General features: G+C 45.9%; 1 protein-coding gene across 1 annotated transcript; it reads left to right on the top strand.

Annotated features, from left to right (window-relative positions):
* The first annotated feature begins 99 nt into the window (after positions 1-99).
* KCNMB4 (potassium calcium-activated channel subfamily M regulatory beta subunit 4) lies at positions 100-17,547 on the top strand. Its single transcript, XM_061367979.1, has 3 exons — positions 100-528; positions 8,072-8,199; positions 16,753-17,547. The coding sequence occupies exons 1-3, from the start codon at positions 190-192 to the stop codon at positions 16,919-16,921; spliced, it is 636 nt and encodes a 211-aa protein (XP_061223963.1). The 5' UTR covers positions 100-189; the 3' UTR covers positions 16,922-17,547.
* The last annotated feature ends 2,526 nt before the right edge of the window (positions 17,548-20,073 follow it).

The following is a 20,073-nucleotide window of genomic DNA, read 5'->3' as shown; positions in this document are numbered from 1 at the left end:
GGTTTACATTAGGGTTTTATTTATGGATCCAGGGAGTTTTGGGTGTGTTTTTCGCCTGGTGATTGCACGCACAGCCACCCCCCGTGGGTTCCTCATCCTTGCAGGAGGCGGGGATGGAGGCGGGGAGCGGCGGGAGCTTTAGCCGATGGCAGCGGCTGCCCGGCGGCGGATGCCAGCGGCAACGGGGCGATGGCGAGGAGCCGGGTGGTTTACAAGTACACGGAGGCGGAGGACAAGAGCATGCGGCTGGGATTCCTCCTCATCGCAGCCGGCTTGCTGTCCCTGCTGGGTTTGGGGTGCTGCTGGCTGCGCCCGGCGCTGCAGGAGCGGGGCGGCGGCGGCTCCGCCAACTGCACGGTGCTGGCGGTGCGGCAGCTCGGAGAGCGCTTCGCCTGCACCTTCTCCTGCGGGGCCGCCTGCCGCGGCACGGCTCGGTACCCCTGCCTGCAGGTCCTGGTCCGCACATCCCGCTCCCCAGCGCCCGCCCTGCTCCATGAGGACGAGCGGCAGCTCCGCACCAACCCCAAGGTGAGACCCGCGCTTCCAAAATGCGGGATAAGGGGGGTTATAGGGATACGTCCCGAGGGGCAAATCCTGCCCCCTTCGCCTTTCACTGCCCCTTCACTGCTCCTTCACTGCTCCTTGTGCCCGACTTGCCCCCGAGGGTCCCCTCAAACAGCTCTCCGTTCGGGTGCGGGTTTTTTACTGATGGGGGGATAGATGAAGTCACAGGGCATCCCCCGTAAATGTCCCTGCACTGTTACTTAGCAAGAAGTACATATATTTATATATGAAAACATACTATGCATGGTATGCATGTATATATATGTGGTGGTGTGTGTACATACAGGGTGTCTATATACACACTGTCTATACCTCTATCTCTATATATAACTATGTATATATATTTTTATATATACATATCTTTATATAAATATGTGTGTAACTATATATCTGTATCTAGATATATATATATGCATCTATTTAACTGTATCTATAACTATATATATCTCGATATCTATCTATATCAGTATAGATATCTGTATATCCATACATCTATTTCCTGAAGCAGACCCAGACCCAACTCTTCCTTTCAGCCATGGGAGCGGTGCCGCCCCAGCCCACAGGCTCCCTGAGTGCATCCCGCTGGGATGCTGGTGCGAAACCAGGGAGAAAGTCTTGCTGCTGACTGGGAGGTCTGCCCGAGCAGTGCCTGACGCTGTGGCTCTGGGTGTCCCACAGGGTGAGGGGCTTCCCAGAGCCGCTCTCCAGGGCTCAAGCTGAAATTGTAATCAAGCAGCTGCAGATGGGGCGCTGGGGAGAGGCTGTGCTGGAACAGAAGTTTTCTTGGTGCTGTTTTGATTCTTAAACTTCTCTGCCACCCACATGAAAACAGACCAAATGGAAGCATCTTTAAAGTTGCATCTTCCAGCAAACCAGGGTAGTCTGAAGGCAGCTTGTGACTTGTGCTTTTTCTGTCTTTAAAGGTAGTTAGTCTGCTTTCTACTTTTTCTTTTCATGCTCGGTACAGCTCACTTTGCCAGCATGCTGCCTGAGTGGGGCAGGTTTAGTTCGGTAGTTTCCAGAAAGAATCCACCTCCTGAAAGAAGCTGAAACCAGGAGTGTGTTGGAAAAGGAAATTTCATCTCTTTGACCGAGATATGGCTGTAGCGCTGTACCAAGAGCCATGCTAAGCACGATACAGGGGTCTGTGCACAGGGGCTGGGCAGCAGACTTCCATGTCCAATTTGGGGCGCATTGCCTCACACCTCCACAGTCACAATTACACTGGTGTGGATCTGTCTCTTGGATTAAGTCACAGACTTGGGTTTTACGGGTTGCTTTTTTCCCCTTGGCAGCTTATGGGCTCGGAAGGGTGGTTGGGGCAAAAATCAACAGAGTGAGAAGCAGGATGTGACAGGATTTGGGTTAAATTGTTGACACCATTCAGAAGTGGTGAGCAGTGAAGTTGGATGGTGCCTGGTAGCAAAGTGGATGAATCGGCCTGTTTGGGAACTTTTCAAACTTCACCTTTCCCTGGGGATGCTGCTGCCAGGCTCCACAGAGCGAGCTGTGGTTATGGAAACACGCATCATGAGCTGCCCCAGCACCAGTACTTCCCTCAGCTTCTCTCAGTCTTCAGGCAGGCAGCGGGTAGGTGGTGAAATGCAGGAGAAAAGCCACCCTTTATATGGGAGATGGGGGTAAGCAGTGCCACCAGCACGCCTGGACTCACAGCTCCTGTGCATCCTTAGTTTCAGCACAGGCATCCAAACTGGGCTCTGACTGCCATGTCTGTCTGAGTAGTCGGGGAGTTTTTGGTTTGGTTTTACTTCTCCTGCCTTCCTGGAAGTCTGGTGGGAAGAGGAGGATTGTGCCTTTCCCAGGGCTGGATTGCAGTTTCTGCAGAGAGGCACCCAGAGCTTCAAGCCATGCCCGCAAATGTCACTCAGAAGCCTATATTTTATTTAACAATTAATAAACACAGGGCTGTGTGTTGGCAGCGCGTAGCGCTTGCACGCTCTTACAAATCCAACCCGTTTGGCCTAGCTTGCACCTTGCATCTCTAGGTGTTGGTTGTTTACGCTGGGATATTGATTGCTGAGGATTAAATCTGATTTACCAGATGAGACCAAGCAGAAAGGATGCGGTTTTTGATGTAACCGCATTTTCTGGTAGTAATTGAATTTAACTAAGTGGAAAACAACACAGAAAAAAAGTGTGCTCCAATTTTTTTCCTTACCTTAAGAAGCTTATGTAAACCCAATATAGAATAAAAAGAAAAGTTATTTAGGTTTCATTAGGAAAACATACCCTTTTAAGGGAATGAAGCATGCATAGCTGCTGCTTTGGTTTTCTCTTTTCTTTTCTCTCACTTAATGTCTGTGGAGATGATTCTCCTTTTAATTTTTGTCCTGAAGTCACACCGTCCTTAAAAGCTCTCAGGATTTCATCCTGAAATAGGTCAGCCATAACAACAGAGTAGGAATCTGCTGGATTTAATGCTTGGAATCCAGTCTGTGTTTATGAATGAACACTGAAGGGGAGCCATTTAACCCTTCTTGTGCCCATCGCCTTCTTGCAGCACACTTGGTTGTTCATGCGATTAGACATACAACCCGCTGATCAGCTCCAATTAACTGGAATTGAAGAAAAAGACCAATTTTGTTTTGAACGGCGTTCAAATTTTACACTGTTCAGCTGCTTCTCTTTGTGGGTAGCAATTTCTTCTTGTAAATCAATAGCACAGGAAAAGCGTAGCTCAGGCTCCTTACAACACACAATACTGAATCAGTTGGCAGCTAAACTCTGCTCCAAAAGTCCCCAGTGTGCTGGACTCAAATTCTCCTACTTTCTGTAGCGGTGGGCTGGTGCATAACCACATTGGCAGCTCAGATCTGGCTGTTCCAGCGAGGTCTAGCTCCTAGGGAAAAGAAATTAATTATTTTTCTTGCTTGCTTCCTAATCACATCATTGTACAGCCTAGGATTCATTTTAGTTCTTAAAAGATTATATATAGCTGGGTCAGAGTTAATCCAGAAATGTATGTATGAAGCAGCGGGCATGATTACATTTGTATCCAGTATCAGTGATTTGAGGAATCCTTTTTTTTTTCCTTGTTGTCTCAAAAGAAGGAATTTCAGTGGAGTGATGGTGCCTTTCTTCAGATGCCTTCATAGCAATAATAATCTCCGAGATAAGGCTTAAGGGGGATTAATTCCAAAGTCAATTTGTCGCTATCATTCTGGCCATCACGTCCCTTGGCAGCACACACAGCTAGTGCAAGGATCAGGCTACGGGTTTGGCTGGGTAAAATAACAGGGGGGCACATCAGCTTCTCAAAATATCTGTTCTCTGGCTCTTAGACTTTTCCCTCTCTGCGCATGAAGTTAAGTGTAGGGCTGGAAGAACCTGCCCACTGTTCTGTTGAGAAACCTTTAGGCAGTGGCTGGTGAGCCTGATCTTAGCAGCTGTGCAGCAGGACCCGGTTCTCCCTGTCTCCATCCCTGGGCAGGCGAGCAGAGCAGCCAGCTGCAGCTCCTTGTCTGTGCTCCACATCTGTGCCTGCTCCTGCCTCACTTCTGTCTGTATCTGTCCACCCTGACAAGATGATGTACTGTTACTGCTTCTGTGCACTTGTAAATGGAACTCGTTTGGGGTTTTGGATTCTCCTAAGTATGGCCCATGTTGGAGGAGGTTTAATAGCAAAATATGCCCAGCTCTACAGCAATTTCATGAGGGTCTGGTGCATCTGGTGAAGCACCAGCTCTGTGTTTTGGCTGGTGCCCTTGGCAGGCAAACACTGCAGATGCTGCCAGCAGTTTTTTAGGTAAACCCCATAAATCCCACCACCCTCATGTCTTGCTTGGGGGTGCCTCTCTCTGCCTTGAGCCTCTGTGATCACTCCTGGTGGGTTTTCCTGTGCTGATGGATGCAGGTGAAAAGCAGCTGCGTTACTCAGCTCCAGCTCCCTTGGTCAGTCAGCTGGGAGAAGGCATTTTTTTTTACAGTTATGGAGTGAGTCCCCCTGCTCATCTTCTGCTATGGTGGGATGGCTGTGGCAGCACTACCTCCCTTCCAGTCCATGAAGATAAGCCAGTAAGATGCAGAGATGCTCACACACAAAGCTAGGAGAAGCTGAGGCTGAAGACTTTCTTCTTAGTGCAACCGCTTTGTCTTCTGATGGGCTGACTTGCTTCTACTTTGGGCTCTTACGTGCATTTGCATTTGGGACATTCTTGGTCTTGTCTTCTGATAGTGCCTTCCAGGATTGAGGCAGCTTCCCTCAGAGCCTACCAAGCCTGACTTCTTTTTCATAAAAATGTGATTGAATTGCTTTGAAAAGCATGAGACACAACCTGGATGCTAAACCATGGTCAAGAGTTCATGCCTCCATCTCTTCACTATGATATGGAAGAATGTCTGCTCTGATGAAGGGGTCAGGAGGACCGGGACTCTTCCTAGGCATCTGCAAAGACACTGGTGTGGCAGCATCCAGCAGCAAACACAGATACAGATCTTACAAAACCTCAGTGTAAAAGTATATTAGTTATTCGCTGACGTTTTTACTGAATTACATCCTGACTCCTCTATCCAAACACTGGCTCTGATTGAAGGGAGAATATTGTTAGCCTGATAACGATTTTGAGCTGTGTAATTGAGACTGTATCTGAATTACATAATAATTTTATCGTTGCTATGACATAGCGTAGGAGGTGCGATTACAGCACTGTGAGCCAATAGGTCTGCTGAAAAGACCTCAGCTCCATTAGATTTATTCTGAATGTCTGATCTGTAGAGCTGTTCTCCAACTTCATTGTAACTTGTTCAAGGGAGGGGGAAATAAATCAAAGGAATACAGGGTGGAACACTTAAACTGAAAATGGACGCTGCTGCATGAGCTGCGATTGAGCACAAGGCAGCCCAGCTTGCTTTCAAACACTTGGCATTTATTCATGTTTTGATGGCAGGATTTCATGCTGTGTCTCTTGGGGGAGGACTGCAGAATTTACCTTTCAGAAACTGCTTGTTGCCAAAGCAGGAGGTCGTTTCAGGTTCACCCGCCAACTCATGGCAGCAAAAGTTGCCAGGTTTTTGGAGGGTGATACAGTTGGTCAAGCAAAGTCTCCAAGATGCATGCTTGGGAGGCTGAGAAAAGAGAGGTCCACTACCCATGTGGATCGGAAAGGGCCAAAATGGATGTCAGGTTGGTGGGAACTGTGCTGGCCTCCTGGGGTAGAAAACAAACTCCAGTGTTTGTGCAGTACAGTGGAGTTGGACCTTGGGTGTTCACTGTGGCTGGAATCCTTCATCACGTCAAGATGTTTCAGGGTGACCCTTGGGATTCATATAATGAAGATTTCACCTTGAGCAGGGACCACTTCTCTCCTCAAGACTGTTAATCTTCTACAGGCTCAAGCAAGGAGGACTCATTGTTTTAGGGCAAGCCCCTGGATGTCTCTTTCGTGTTTTCCACATGACGATAAAAAGGAACAGAAGGGAATGAATCCAGCACGGTTTCTGTTAGCTGTCATTGGAATTACTTGTGCAAAAAGTGTTATGAAGTTTTAGTTGCAGAGAGCTTATTCACTGTTGTCCCAATTTGAGGGAGGGGGAAGGTCTCTGACAGACACAGAGAAAGTCTGGCCAGCAGAGGAGAGGTGGGGTGGTCACACTTTCATAGAAGAGGATGAGTAAGCTCAGCCACGAGGAAGAAACATTGGAGAGGAGAGAGGGAAGCGTGCAGAATCTGTTGACTCCATGCAGCTGCTGCATAGATGTGTTTGTGCACTGGGAGCATGGAGGAAAGAGGAGTGTGGTTGATGCTTCCAAAGTACACAACCAAACTAAAACCACTGCCAGCTAAGGAATATTATTGAAGACAGAAACGAATGCATGTGACAAATCCTGTGTTGTGGTTCCTGGAGCAGAGTGGTGTTGCTGCTCCTTTTCTGTCCTTTGTGATCAGCAGTGGGACAATCCTCGTTCAGGGTCATCTGGATAGGGATCTAAAGGGAGCTTTGTGCCATGGCAACACCCGATGTGGGCCTGTGTGAAAACAGGGGCCCTTGTATATGAAATTTCACCGTGGAAGCCACAAGCAGGACCTTGTGAATTCTTTTAGTCTGAAGCATGGAAGCTGTTGGCAGCATTGTAAGTGCTGACAGAAGTGGTCAGGTTTTACATGATCAGGCCAATAAGATCCTGGTATTTCTCCCCTTCCCCTGGAATGGTGAAGATTCTAGTTGTTGTATGGTGGAGATGGACTTGTAGGTCTGTACAGCTTGGGTACAGCATGCAGTGTGGGACACGGTAGGCCCCTGTGTTATCTCACCAGATGGAGAGGGAGAGGAAGCACTAGCAGGCACAGTGAGTCATGTTTATCTTTATTTTCAGGTTAGAGAGGGTATCTCTCTACTTGTTATTGCCTTCAGGGTACTATGAAGAAACTCATGTGATCATATGTGGAGATCCGTTTAGGGGCTTCCCCTGCACCTCCTGCTTCCTCATCCTACTTAAGAGACTTTTCAGCTACCTTCACAGACACATTTTCTGCTTGCAGCTCCCAGTTTTAAAGGAATTAAAAATCTGTGTGTGCACCTGGAGTCTTGCTGTCCATGTGTCCTCCAGGGTGAAAAGCTCCAAGGACCAGTTAAGCCGTGTTATTCAGTTTTGTTCAACATCTCCTGTAATGCTCTCCTGTACCAATGCTTGGGAAAAATAGGAGGGATTGTGCTTGGTCAGTGAGATCGTGCAACTGCCAACACTGGATTCAGTGGACTGTTTTTTCTTGTTTAACTCCCTGTGGCTAGGAGGGAGGGTGGTGTGTCAAAGACGTGACATGGAAACAAGGTGTGTGCGTTGTGTGTGACCCAGAGTGGAGTCTCTGAAAACCCAGCCCCAAGTGCACCAGGCAGGGCAGGAACTTCCCTTGATCTCTTTGGGCTTTGAAGCAGATGTCTGAGGGTGAGATCTGGAGATAGCTCAGCTGCACGTTCAACCCTTGTTGAATCTGCTGATCCTTTGTGCTGAAGGGGGGCTTTGAGCTTTCTCTGCTTGTTTCCCCATGTTGTAACAGTGCAAGAATACTTGTCTTTTGCAAGTGGATACCAGCCACATATCAGATACTCCATCATCTGGGAAAGCCTGATGGAATATTTTGGTTATTAGCATGGTGGTAAAAAAACCTTGCAATTATGTGCCTCACTGAAGCTAGGAAGCAATTCAAATCTAATCCATGTGCTGACTAGGAATACGTCAAAATTAAATGATCATTTTTACATTCACCACACAAAACCCCAAGGTATTATGTGGCAGGTTGGTTTGATAACGGAACAAAAGAGGATAAAGCCTTTATTTTCTTTCTGAATGGTGGCATATTCTTTTCCAGTACCTGCACGGAGTAACTAGCAATTGAAGTAAAGTTCAACTACCTTTTCTGTTTCACTAAAGATTGAATTTACTCTTTGCTCATTTCGGTCACACTGTTATTGTGAGGAAAATGCAGAGAGAGTGATGTCCTGTGTTCCTGAACGCAGAAATAACTCTGTTTTGCAATGTGTGTTGGCAGTGTTCATACATCCCTCCCTGCACAAGAGACGATCAGGAGAACTCTGAGAACGTCACGTACAAGCAGAAATACTGGAAGAAGAAAGTGGGTTCACAACCTTTTACATGCTACTTTAACCAGCACTTGAGGTGAGTAATCTACATTTGCATAGCAGAAGTGCTTACACATCTGTTTAACAGCTGTCCACTGGTTCCGTTTGAAAAGATATATAAATATATGCATATGTATAAACATACACAGCCATAGAGTAATGTGGTTTATCAAACAGAGCTTAGTGCAGAGCTTCACAAAACGACCCTATTGATGAAAAGCTACAGAGAAAGTGGAAAACAGTTTTTACCACTCAAAGTAAAAATATGAAACTCTGAGGAAAGTTTTCCTTAAGAACATGTAATTTTAAGGCAAAATCTTGGCTTTTAACACTTATGTGGTAGATTTCTGGTTTGGATATTGATGTTTCTTCCCTCCATGGAAGAGAAATCCTACTGTGTTCATGAGGGGCTGAAAGAAAAGCGGAGATCAGTAAACAGTACAAAGCAACCCAGGGATTGTGTTCACAGAGGATTAATTAGTCAGATACACGTAATAAACATTCACAGAACTGCCAGTTTTCATACATGCTTGCAGAGTAGAAACTTGTAACTTAAAGCATCTCATCTTCTGTTGCAATTCTTACTTTTACTACTGATGTTACTGTGACTTACACGAGTATAAGGTGGTGTTTCCTTCTTTCAGTGGGAAGAGGAGGGGGGGGGAATCTTTTTGCCTATCTCTTTCTGACAATGATGTGTTGGGGAATAAAAGGTTACCACAATGTGCAGGCTTGCTGGGAGCACTTGGGAGAACAGCAGTGACTGGAACGGTAGGTCCATGTAGACACAGAAGTGAAAAATATTTAAGATTTCCAAATCAGCCAGGGTTTTATGGGGTTTAGACTCCAATTCTGGAGGCATATGACACGTGCTTAGATTGATCAAAATGAGTAATTTTGAGAGCTGGGGAGGCTGTTCTTGGTTGCTAAGTTAAGAACTCATGTAAGTGTCTGCCACATCAGGGACTAAAGAGGTTGGTCCTACTCCACCAGCTCTTGGAAGTTAAACAGACGAGGCAGACCCAGGTGGAAATAGCTTGGGGCTTGCAGGTGCAATTCAGGGCTCAGTGTGGGAGTGTTGGCATCAGATATTGAAGTTTATTAAGGCACAACAGGAGGCAAGTGGGTGCCAGTGTGTGCTAGGACCTTGGAAGAACTGGAGAGCTGGAGCAGGGCGGCAGGTGGAGAGATTCCCAGCTCTCCTGTGGGTGGCCTCCTGAGTGCGCTGGGGGCTTCAGATTTGCCCTAGGCTGGCTTTGTTTGTTGTGTCCCGTTCCCCCCCCCCCCCATCCCCCCCTCCCGGGGGACAGAGACCCCTGAATCTTTATGGGGAAAGAGGCACTGTCTACAGAATGCAGACGTTAAAAGTCAGGGCTCCCTGTGCAGTGACATCAGGCCTGGAAGGGATCTTCTTGGGAGCTGTTTTGGTCCACAATGTGCCAATGCTTGCATCTGCTAAGCGGCAGCCGCCGAGGGATGGTTTTGGCATCTCCAAACAGGCAGGTGCTGCAGGCTCGCCAGCTGAGACTGAGTGAGCAGGATAGTCAGGAACATGGGAGCTTCTGCAGAAGACAGCATGGCCAGGATTCACCTGCGGTGGTAGGACAAGGCACTGGGAAAATTAGCTCTTATAGTCAGTAGAGAGAAACCAGAGCCTTTCATCTTAGCCAAAAATAAATGCCTAATAGGGGTCAGATGCCCAGAGATGTTTATTTCTCTCCTGTAAAGGAGCTTAGGGTGATCAGCTCAGGTGCAGGCACCTAGGTGGTCAGTGTCCAGAGCTATGGAAGCTGATTCTCACATCACATCTGTAGGTAAAGCAGAAGCAAACTTGTTCTGAGGCTGCACAGTACCTAGGATCTTCCATTTATGTAGGTTGACACTGAGAAATTGTGTAGCACTCAGACAAGGCTTTTTCCTTATAGTTGCTGTATCCTATTACTGTTAAATGTTCTTGCCAAATGCAATGTCTGCCTTGAAACACTGCCTTTTGCTGATCGTACAACAATTTATTTACAGCAGAAGGGAGGCTTGCTGCCAGAGATACTTGAAGATAGTCTAAGCTGAAATGTGAACACCATTTATTTCCTTCTGGAGATGGGAATGAACTTTAAAAGATAAGTTTTGCTGACTAGGAATGTGCTTGCTTAAGTATACTTTTAGAGTTACAATGACTAAATAAATAACTTATAAGGAAATCAAAACCATACAAACTGAGGGGAAAACCTGTTCACTTCGTAATAAAGTGTGTGTATTTCCTGTCAGTATTTTTTTAACTGTGTGGATGAGCTAATTCTCTGTGTTAGTCTGTATAAAACATATGGAATATAGTGGTGGGTTCCTTAGAGTAAATAGTATTTGCAATATTAATACTCCCTTTTGAAAAACAAGAGTAAAATTCTAGGTAAATATCAACAAATGAGCATCATCTCCTCTTCATTGAACTGAAAGTAGCATCATTCTCAGAGTTGTTGCTGCATGAGGAGGGCAGTTAGGCAAGACCTCCCTTCAGTTTGGTGGGGCACATTTCAACAGGCTGCTTTGAAAAGAACAAGTGATGCCATTTGTACAGTTCAAAGTAATACAGAAAGGATGAGAAGCAGACTTAGCAATTTCAGTCATTCTCAGTTAACACAGAGATGCCCAACATAACGAGCTGTCTGACATTGACCTTAGAGAGCCAAAGCACAGCTTAGCTTGGAGCTCAGCATTTTACTGAAAAGTGAGGTTTTGCTTTGCCACCAGAGAATTACCTTTAGGGTCCCACTCTCTTCTAGCTAGCTTTGGGCCACGTGGTGCAAGCTGCATGACAAAGTCACTTTTCCAGAGCTCTAGTGAAGGTGCCTGTCTGTCGACATGATGGTACTCCAGTCCGAAGGGAGCCCTGCCCAGAAGAAACCAACCCCCAGTGTTTCAGAGCACAAAATAAGTGACACATTCAGATTAAGTTCTCAGGTTGTTGCCAAAGGTTTGAGAAGGCATCAAGCTCTAGTGCTTCAGTGTTCTGGATCTAACACCATGTTCCAGGGAGTCTGTAGTCATTAACACCTGCAGATAAGAGTCACAGCTGCATGCCCTGAAGTGGGAGGCCTGCGGAAACGTACGGGATGGGAGAGACCCTGTCACTTCATTTCTTTACATTCCAGGTGTCACTGACAGCAACAACAAGAACAAGAGTAGAAAACCCAAGATCTCCATCACCTCAGACCCTTCAGTCCATGCCATGCAGAGACATGCAGAGCAACATAAGTCAGGTCTTATTAGTGGCTCATTTATGTGGCATTATTGCTTTTTAGCTCTGGATTATAGCAAGTACACTCTGTGGTTCCTTTGCCGTGGTGCAGCAGATGAGCCAGCCATGCTTTATACTTCCCTGTGTTTGCTGCAGGATGCTGTATACAAATCCACCTGAGATCTGAAAGGCAAACACTGTCTGGTGATTAATGCCCACCTGTATGGTGTTGGGATACCCTGCAGGCCATTTACCTGGGAATAATTATCTGCAGAAGCCAAAGGTGCTCTGGTAGTAGGGTTTCTCATTCATAAATGATGGAACAGAAATCTCAGTGTGTTCCAGTACTTCACAAAGTTTCCCAAATGAATTCCCTCCAATCAGAAGAGGGTGTTGCTATTTCCTATCCTTTCTTTTACTGTATAACCTGTGGAGCAGTGCTCAGGGCTGAGAGGGAAAGGACTTTACTGTTAGTAAGACGTAGCTCTGCCTCCATGTGCAGCTGTTCCAGCTGAGGATCTCTGTGCCTCACAACAATAGGGGAAAAAATACTGATGAGAGCTTGTCATAGTGAAAGGATGTGAATAATCCTGGGAAAAATAAGTGTGTGCAGATTGAAAACATCTTTAAATCCAGATTGTTTGAATACAAAAAATATTTGTAAGGTTTCCCTGTCCCCTGCCTCTGTCAGCTTTCTCTGTGTCTCATAAATCGCATGGTACGGTGCAGAAGTGATGACTGAAATGTTTATGTGCTTGTAAATTTTGGTCCTGCATGACTTCTTGGTAGTCCTGCACTGCAATTCTTCCCATGACATTTACTAATTGCTCTGAAGGCTCTGATGAAGGCCTGCTTTACCCAGTGTCTGTTTGAACTGCTTGGTAGCACCTAACAGGGATGTGTTGCATCATGCAACAAGTAATCCAGTTACCCCTGGTCAGAGCCCCACAGGGCTCCAGCCCTAAGCTCAAAGTCCTGCTTAAAATAAGTACTGGTTTCACCTTTTAGCAAGGAAAAACAAATTCCTCCTGCCATCTCTGCTCAGTGAAAGGGAAAGGTGTGTTTTCAGAGTGAAAGTAGAGATTTCCTTAGGGTTGTTTTTAGTTTGCTCATTCTTCTTTCACCCTGTGGGCTGTGGGGCAGTGGGGGTTGTGCTTCACAGTGGCCATTGCTGTTTTTAGCAGAACCAAGTCTCGATGCCTGAGCAGTGCCTGAAACTATTCAGGTTTTGCTCTCCCTTTTGTCCCAGTAGGTCTCTCTCTTGCCCTGCCACTGATTTATGCATTGATAACTGGTGTTAGGAGTTTAGGTGCATCCACTTGAGAGGCTTGGCATTTACTAGATACGTGAATAGCAGCATTGCTTGAAACAAGAGATGGTCCATGACCAAGCTTAGGGAGAGCTGGTCAACATCTTTGAACTGAAATATCATATGGACGCCATAGAGCAAAGGTGGGTTTATTAAATGCACTATACCTGCAGGAACAAGGAAATATCTTTATTATTATTTCCCTGCTGATTTTCACAGGGAAAAGAAGCACATTTCAGGCATGATATAACTCTTCTGGGTTCAGCTCCGCTGCCTCAGCACCATGGGATAGATGCTGTGCAGACTTCCAGCAAAGCTGTCTTTGTCATGAGATGGTTTCCCCAGGGAACAAGGACACATTTCCTTTTGTGTTTCCAAGCCAAACAACAAGCCTTCAGACTCTGGGAACTGGCAGGTCACCTCTACAAAAGTAGCAAGAGAAAGCCAAAACTGCAGTTTCGATACATGCTGATCTTGCTGGGCAAACCCAAACAGCATGTTACTGTGTTTTGGGCATCGCATAGCTATTTACTTCCCTTCCTGAGGAAAGGGGCTGTTTTCTGTGCAAGTACAGCCCTCTTTCTTCTCTTCTTTTTGCTGCTTCCTATTAAACACATCTTTCTTCCTTCCTCCTGCCACCATCCCCTTGTTTTCTCTGCCCAGGCCTGTTAACCTCCTCTGATGCTCCTGCCATTCCTGCAGCAGCTCTGTGGCTCCTTTCCAGGCTCCTGGTCTCCTTGCTTCTGCTATTGATAAGAGTTTCTGTTCCTTTGGCCTGTATCTAGCATTCCCAGGTGAACAGTGTTTTCCTGCTGTTGTGTGCTTCTGTTCCATGGGCAGGTGATAACCACCAAAGGCTCATTCTTCTGAAGGCCTTACACGAAGGCCTTTGGTTTCTGAACTCCTCATCACCTCCATAATGGTGCAGCACTGCACTAGGGCTCTGCCTTGCTGGCATAGCCTAGCTCTGGCTACTCTTGTCCCACGGCAGAGCCATCGTGACTATCTCATGGCTTAGAAATAGCTGTGACAGGCCCCATAAACCTCAGGGCTTGATGTCAGTGACTTTGCTCTCTTGGTGATCCTCTCCATCTGTGCTTGGCAAGACAAGTATCTCTGGATGCATATTTCCGATTCAAAAACTTGTGGGGCAGCTCTCTTGTATTAATGACTGTGTGAGCCTTGGAGTGAAAGCCAAAGCGTTTTGTACCACAACAGATCCAGTTTTCACTGGTCCCAGAGGAGAGCTGATGTCATGCCCTGCTAACAAGCTCAGCCCCAAGAAGGAAACTGCAGTAAGCTGCCCAGCAGCATGGATGTGTTCCATGGGCCAAGCAGGGCTTCTGCAGTCCTGGCTGCTGCTCTGGGTACTTTCTACAAGCAGATTTTGCTCTTTATTCAGCAGGGTTTGTTGCAGGATTGCTTGGGAGTTGTCCTAGGGAATGTACCCAAACATCGCAAGCTCAGATGTTGGAGGGGAGCTGCTCTGTGCCCCTCGCCAGTTCCTTAGGAGGCTCCCACGGTGGTGGTGGCAGATCTGCTCTGCCCGAGAATTCATGAATTCACCTTCAGGAGCTCTTCCCCTAAACTGATGCCATCACATGCGGGTACCAAACAGGTGGAAGAAGTGAAATCCAGCCTCAGCAGCCTAACCTGTTAATTTATCACTGATGACTTTGCTCTATTTAATTCTTCTGATTAATTCTGATCCTAACTTCCTCTACCTCCTAATTTTTCACCAGTCTTTTGTTTCAGACCGTAAAGATCTCACATGAAACACCTATGGTTTGTAGCCTGACACAGATCACCTGGAAACAAACACAAGCATGATTATTCTGCAGGTACTTAGCCAGGCCCTCACTCACAGTTCCCACCATGCCAGATCCTGGCTGCTGGCATGGGACCTACCAGTGACTCCCTTGTGTCTCCCTACCCAAAGAGCAAGAGAAAACTTGGGGGTTAACCCCGTCACCCTGCTTGCAGGGCACAGCATGAACTTTTTGATTAGTATCTGCTTTAGAAAGAATATTTAAAAATCAACTTCACTTGTAAGCCAAGAGCTGCAAGGATTGAAAGCTGCCTCCTTACAGCCTCCTTCCCAATTAGCACTCTGCTATACACAGATGATGGTACAGTAAAACTGAGGGAAGCAATACTATACCTCCTGTGGAAGGATGTTTTCTCTTTGGGTGCTGTCATTTATATGGCATAGGCTGGTGAGTGTGTGCCCATAAAGTTAATATTATTTTATTCAATTTATGGTCTCCACATGTGCCTGATTATGTGTCTGGAGGGTTTGGGTTGAGCAGACTTCACGTATTCCACTATTGAATACACCTGGGTTTCTTTTGATCTCTTTTTATGTTGCTGAGTTTCAACTTTTATATAGCGGAGCTGCTCTTAATCAGAGTCTGACTGTGCTCCTTGCTACACAAACAGAGACGCGCGGTGCTGCTGGCCCTGGGGACATGCAGGCTGGCACGGTGCAGAGGAACCTCCACACAGCACTTTTGAAGGAGAGACCCCCAAATGCAAATGCAGGTTCAATTAAATCAGGGTTCAGGAACAGCCTGGTGGTCTGGCTCCTCTGACTCCTTAAGGATGGATAAACCCCTGTAGATTTGCAGGCATCTCCAATAATTAACTTCTTGGTGAAGGAAAATGAATTTCTTGTTTCCTCTACAGGAGATGTTTTCTTAGTGCTACTTTCTATCAAAATGAAACTGCAGTTTCGCAGTTGTTGCTCAGGTATCTGTTCCCATGTGCCACTGCTTAAGAGAACTTAATTCCCAGGACCCAGCTTCATGAGCCTGGGTTGCCAGGATTTTAGGTTTGTTGCTCAGGAGAGTGAGGTAGTGTTGATAAAGCAACATGGAATGGGAATATTCAGTGTAAGTAAGGACCAGTATAAGCCAAGACTTACATATTTTCCTAATTAGAGAAAGCTCTGTTTCCTTCCTTTGCATATAGTTTTCCAGCAGACTGCATGTCTCTGGCTATAGATGGGAAAGCAACGGTGAAATGCAAATGCTACAGGACTGATTTAATAACTGTCACACTGCAGTAAAGCAGAAAGAGACAGAGTTGAGGAAAACCTGCCATCAGAATTCCCAGCAAACTTCCCAGACTTGGAAGACACATATGGGTGGCACAGCTGAATTTCCAGACCTCTTGAGATGCCTCCTCCTTGCTATTATCCTCCCTCTGATTCCCTTTGGAAATGCATATATCTGTCACAGACTCAGCCATGACTGAGTTGCTGTTGTTGGAAGCATGGGGGGGGGGTTTCAGATCTTCAGGGATGGCTCCCAAAGTGTCCCTGTAGGAGCATCCTCAAGCCCACTGAGGAGCTGGTGTTTGCAGTACCAAATCACAGCTTATTCCTGAAGAAACCTCTGCTGGAAGGAGCTGAGTCGGGAGCCTCTGATACCCAGAGGCTGGGCAGGAGTCATCCTGACAGTAGGTTTTGTGCAGACTCCAGCCTGGGCCACCACCAGTGCAGTGCTGAGGACAGGACTGGCTCTCTATCCAGAGCCAAACCACAGCCAGGGCTTTGTCAGGGGCCTCTATGTTGCTCCATGGACAAATCAGTGCCCAAAGCTAAAAGGGAATCTTTAACTGCAATTTAAACTCTTTGCACAATGTCTGATGGTATTTGAGGTAGGTATGTATAACTGCTGCCTGGTATTATGTTTTTGCTGGAGTGGTTTTCCAGTCCACAGTTTTATATTGCATCCTCTTTCTGAGGACCACAACCCCTGGGAGACATAAAATATAAAATTTATTTATTCATTCATTCATTTATTTAACGGAATGAACTTGTTATCCTGTAAACACTGCAAGTGAAAAGCCCTCGTGGCCTGCCACAAGTGCTGGTGATAGATGCGCAGAAGAAAGCAGTGAATGAAACAGTCTACTTAATCATTTTCTAACACTGTTGCACATAAAACATCTTTATTGTTTCCATGGCAGATGCTTTCCACTCATGATGAATTGATGATGTCAAGTTGATTTATATTCTCTACCTCTTCTCTTCCTTCTCTTCACAGGCCAGATGATGTGATGCTGAAGCGCACTCATGATGAGACTGTCCTCTTGCACTGCTTCCTCTGGCCCCTAGTTACGTTCCTGGTTGGAGTCCTCATAGTGGTCCTGACCATCTGTGCCAAGAGCTTGGCTGTCAGGGCAGAGGCAATAAAAAAGAAGAAGTACTTGTAAGTGGCAAGGCTGCTGATGGAGAAGAAAAACCTTCAAGAGGGTCTCAAGTGAGGCAGCTTGACACACATGCAGGTCTCTGCAGGGGCACCCAGCTGTGCCTCATTCCAGTGTCTCACCTGACAGTGGAGTTGCTCTTGCCTCAGGATTACCCTTGGAAGGCTGCCCCATGAAACGTCAGCTAATTGCTTCTCCTGCTATGGCAGTAAATAAATATATCCTACCAAAAAAACATCTACACTGCACCAAATACGCCGTGCACTGTTAGCCCTGAACAGCAGCTACCCAGCTCCTAGTGGTATTGAGAGACAGTTTATAAAAGCCCTTGATGATGCTCATTTCATCTCTACAAAGTGATCTTTACTATTGTTTAATAGTAAATAATTAAACATTTTATGATAGACTGATAGACTGTATTTCCAAAATAATAAAGTTTGGTTGTTTTGTTTTTTTAACCTTTGTTTTGTTTTGTTTTGTTTTGTTTGAAAAAGCTGTAAGACTAAAATAACCTTGTGCTGATTTTGTTGTTTTTTTTTTCACTGTGTAGAACTTTCATTTAAAACTCAGACTTTAACTTCTGTCTAAACCGAGTCCTTCATCATTGCCTGTTCACTGTGAAGATATGTAGAAATCTCTCAGAAATACTACTTACAAAATTAAATAAGTGCTGGAAATGGTGATTAAATAGTGCATCTAATTTTACTGCCTCAGTGGTATTCAGACCCTACAGTTTTAATTCGACCCTCTCAGTTACTCTCTTCACCAAAATGCTCTCAGGCTGTAAGGAGCAGGGATTTGGAGGAGTTTTACAGGAATAGGTTTTACCATTGACTGACACGAACAGTGGAGTGCCGAAGTGCCTGCTGAGGGGAGCCTGTGAGCCGTGGTATGGTGTATGTCACCAGACACCAGGGATGGCTGCAGGGGTGGCTGGAGAAGGACATCAACTCTTTGTAGGGCTGTGGGTGTTTGCTGCTGAGCTGCCCATGCCAAGGACACCAATTTCGTTGAGGGTCACTTCAAGGAGATGCTCCAGAAAATGCAAGGCTGGGCATGGAATCTTGCTGGGTTGCCTTTCCCTGCTTGTCCCAGCTCCTCACTGTGTATTATGGGAGTACCAGCCCTAGTCCACTCGCTCAGTACAAAGATTTCTGTATTCTGGCAGTTTCCCTGAGCACATCCACTGCATGACACAGTCAGTGGCAGAGACCAGAGTATCTCTGTGGCACTTGTCCTCACCCCTGCAGGCCTGGACACCCCTAAGACCAGGCTTTGCAGTGTTCGTGTGCACCAGAGAAGAAAAGCCATGTGGCTCAGTCAGGAAAATGAGTCTGTCAGCATGTGATTACTGGCCAAGCATTTTAATCTACATCAACAGTTCCACAGTTCTAACCACACTGTTCATTTTATTAATCTCTGATAGTGTTATGTTTAAGTACTTTGTGTTTTGTTGAGCTTTTAACACATGGGAAAGGTATTTCCTTAGAATGAGGAAAGTATTAGATTTGAAACCCTGAAACCCTGTGTGTCAAACAAGGCACAAGGCACAGTGACAAACATGCTTGTATTGCCTGTTCATCTCAGATTAACCATATTGTGTGTTTAAGAATTGATTTCCATAAGGCTTCTTAACTTGTAACCTTGTACACGTGGCGTTGTGGTGCTCTGTGATGAGTACAGCAGGGCGAATGGAGGTTGCTCCCCACTTCCCTGCTTACTTGTTCTATGACTTTTGGAGAGTTCCCTGGTCACAGTCCACACTGGGATAGCTGTTCCTTTGAAGGAAGTTAGGGAAATCTGTTTGTGGAGGCAGGAACTTGATGCTTCTTGGCTAATTACTCTGTAGGAAAGAACCAACTGGTGTTGGTTGCACATGTTCAGGCACCTCCAGTTCTGTGGATTAAAAATGCATGAAAAATGTCAGGTTCCCTGCATTAAACACCACCCCTTTGGAGGTGCCTGTTGTTAGGTTCATACAGGTACTCTACACCCCAGCCTGCTGAAAGGAATAGCACTGGATATACTGGATGAAGAGAGGTGGTGAGCTCTCAGCATCTGGGCTGAAAGCCTGCCAACTTCTGGAAGTGCTGTCCTGCAAAGAATACGGTGTTTTGTTTCACTTTGCTTGCATTTTCTGTGATTCTTTTTTATCCTCTGCAGTTCTCTTGCCTCGGCAACCCACAGAAATACCGCACCTGTGTGTCTGGCTGGGGGAGTTAATTACAGTATATTTTAATACATATTACTTTTTCACACACTGCAAATCACTGAAAGCTGCCACCGTGGGGTGGTTTGATTATCTGGTTAAGGTGGTGGTAAGTTCTCCTCCTCTATTTCCTCTTGGTAACTTCTTACAGATAAAGGGAATAACCCTGATTTTCTACACATATATATCCTTTGTTTTCCCCAGGGAGAAGGAAATACATGGTGAGATAAATTCGCTAACAATTTTTAAACCAGTAGCTTGGGCTCACAAATCGGGATTAACCAAATCCCCTCTGGCTTTGCTCCAGAAGCTTTTGTGGCTGAATCGGTCATCTGGTTCTCAGAGCAAAAGACAAGAAGTGAATTGAGCTGCTGCAGCTCACTTGATCAGCAATCATATCTTTAAATCTGTTAGAAATGCCATTTGCGAAGGCCTCTGGAAGTAAGTAATGGTTACAGACATGATAAGGAATGATTCTGCAGAGAGATGAACATCTCAAGTTAAACATCTGAACTGGCATGCAAAGGGAAGGAAGAAGTGTCTCCCTGGTATGTGATGCTAACAGGACGTCCTGAAATTCTCTCTTCTGTCCCAGCCTGCACCTCACTGGTTTGGAAATGTCTTTCTAATCCCCACACTTGATCGTGGAAGCTGGGGATTTCCCTCTAGAGGATTATTCACTGATTTCCATCCCTGGCAGTGTTCAAGACCAGGTTGGATGAAGCCTTGAGTGACATGGTTTAGTGCGAGGTGTCCCTGCCCATGGCAGGGGGGTTGGAACTGGATGATCTTAAGGTCCTTTCCAACCCTAACTATTCTATGATTCTATGATTTCCAGTTTTTTGTGTTTTGCTCTGAAGCATGTTTGCAGCCAGAGCAGCTGCTCTTTGCAGAGCCATGTGCAGAATCAGCCTGTGCAGTTTATCCAATATATGCCATTGCTTCGAGG

Source organism: Neopsephotus bourkii, unplaced genomic scaffold (genome assembly GCF_033783945.1).
Source record: "Neopsephotus bourkii isolate Nb327-2 ecotype Australia unplaced genomic scaffold, CSIRO-AGI_Nbou_v1 NB_1423, whole genome shotgun sequence".
In the NCBI taxonomy this organism is placed as follows: domain Eukaryota; kingdom Metazoa; phylum Chordata; class Aves; order Psittaciformes; family Psittacidae; genus Neopsephotus; species Neopsephotus bourkii.
This window is presented reverse-complemented; position numbering and strand designations above follow the sequence as displayed.

What these genes read in the sequence shown, in the direction of transcription:
- KCNMB4 (XM_061367979.1), top strand. Translation starts at nt 190, where the DNA reads ATGGCGAGGAGCCGGGTGGTTTACAAGTACACGGAGGCGGAGGACAAG. An exon ending in AGCTCCGCACCAACCCCAAG is followed by an intron (nt 529 to 8,071) that starts GTGAGACCCGCG and finishes GTGTGTTGGCAG; the next exon opens with TGTTCATACATCCCTCCCTG. An exon ending in TACTTTAACCAGCACTTGAG is followed by an intron (nt 8,200 to 16,752) that starts GTGAGTAATCTA and finishes TTCTCTTCACAG; the next exon opens with GCCAGATGATGTGATGCTGA.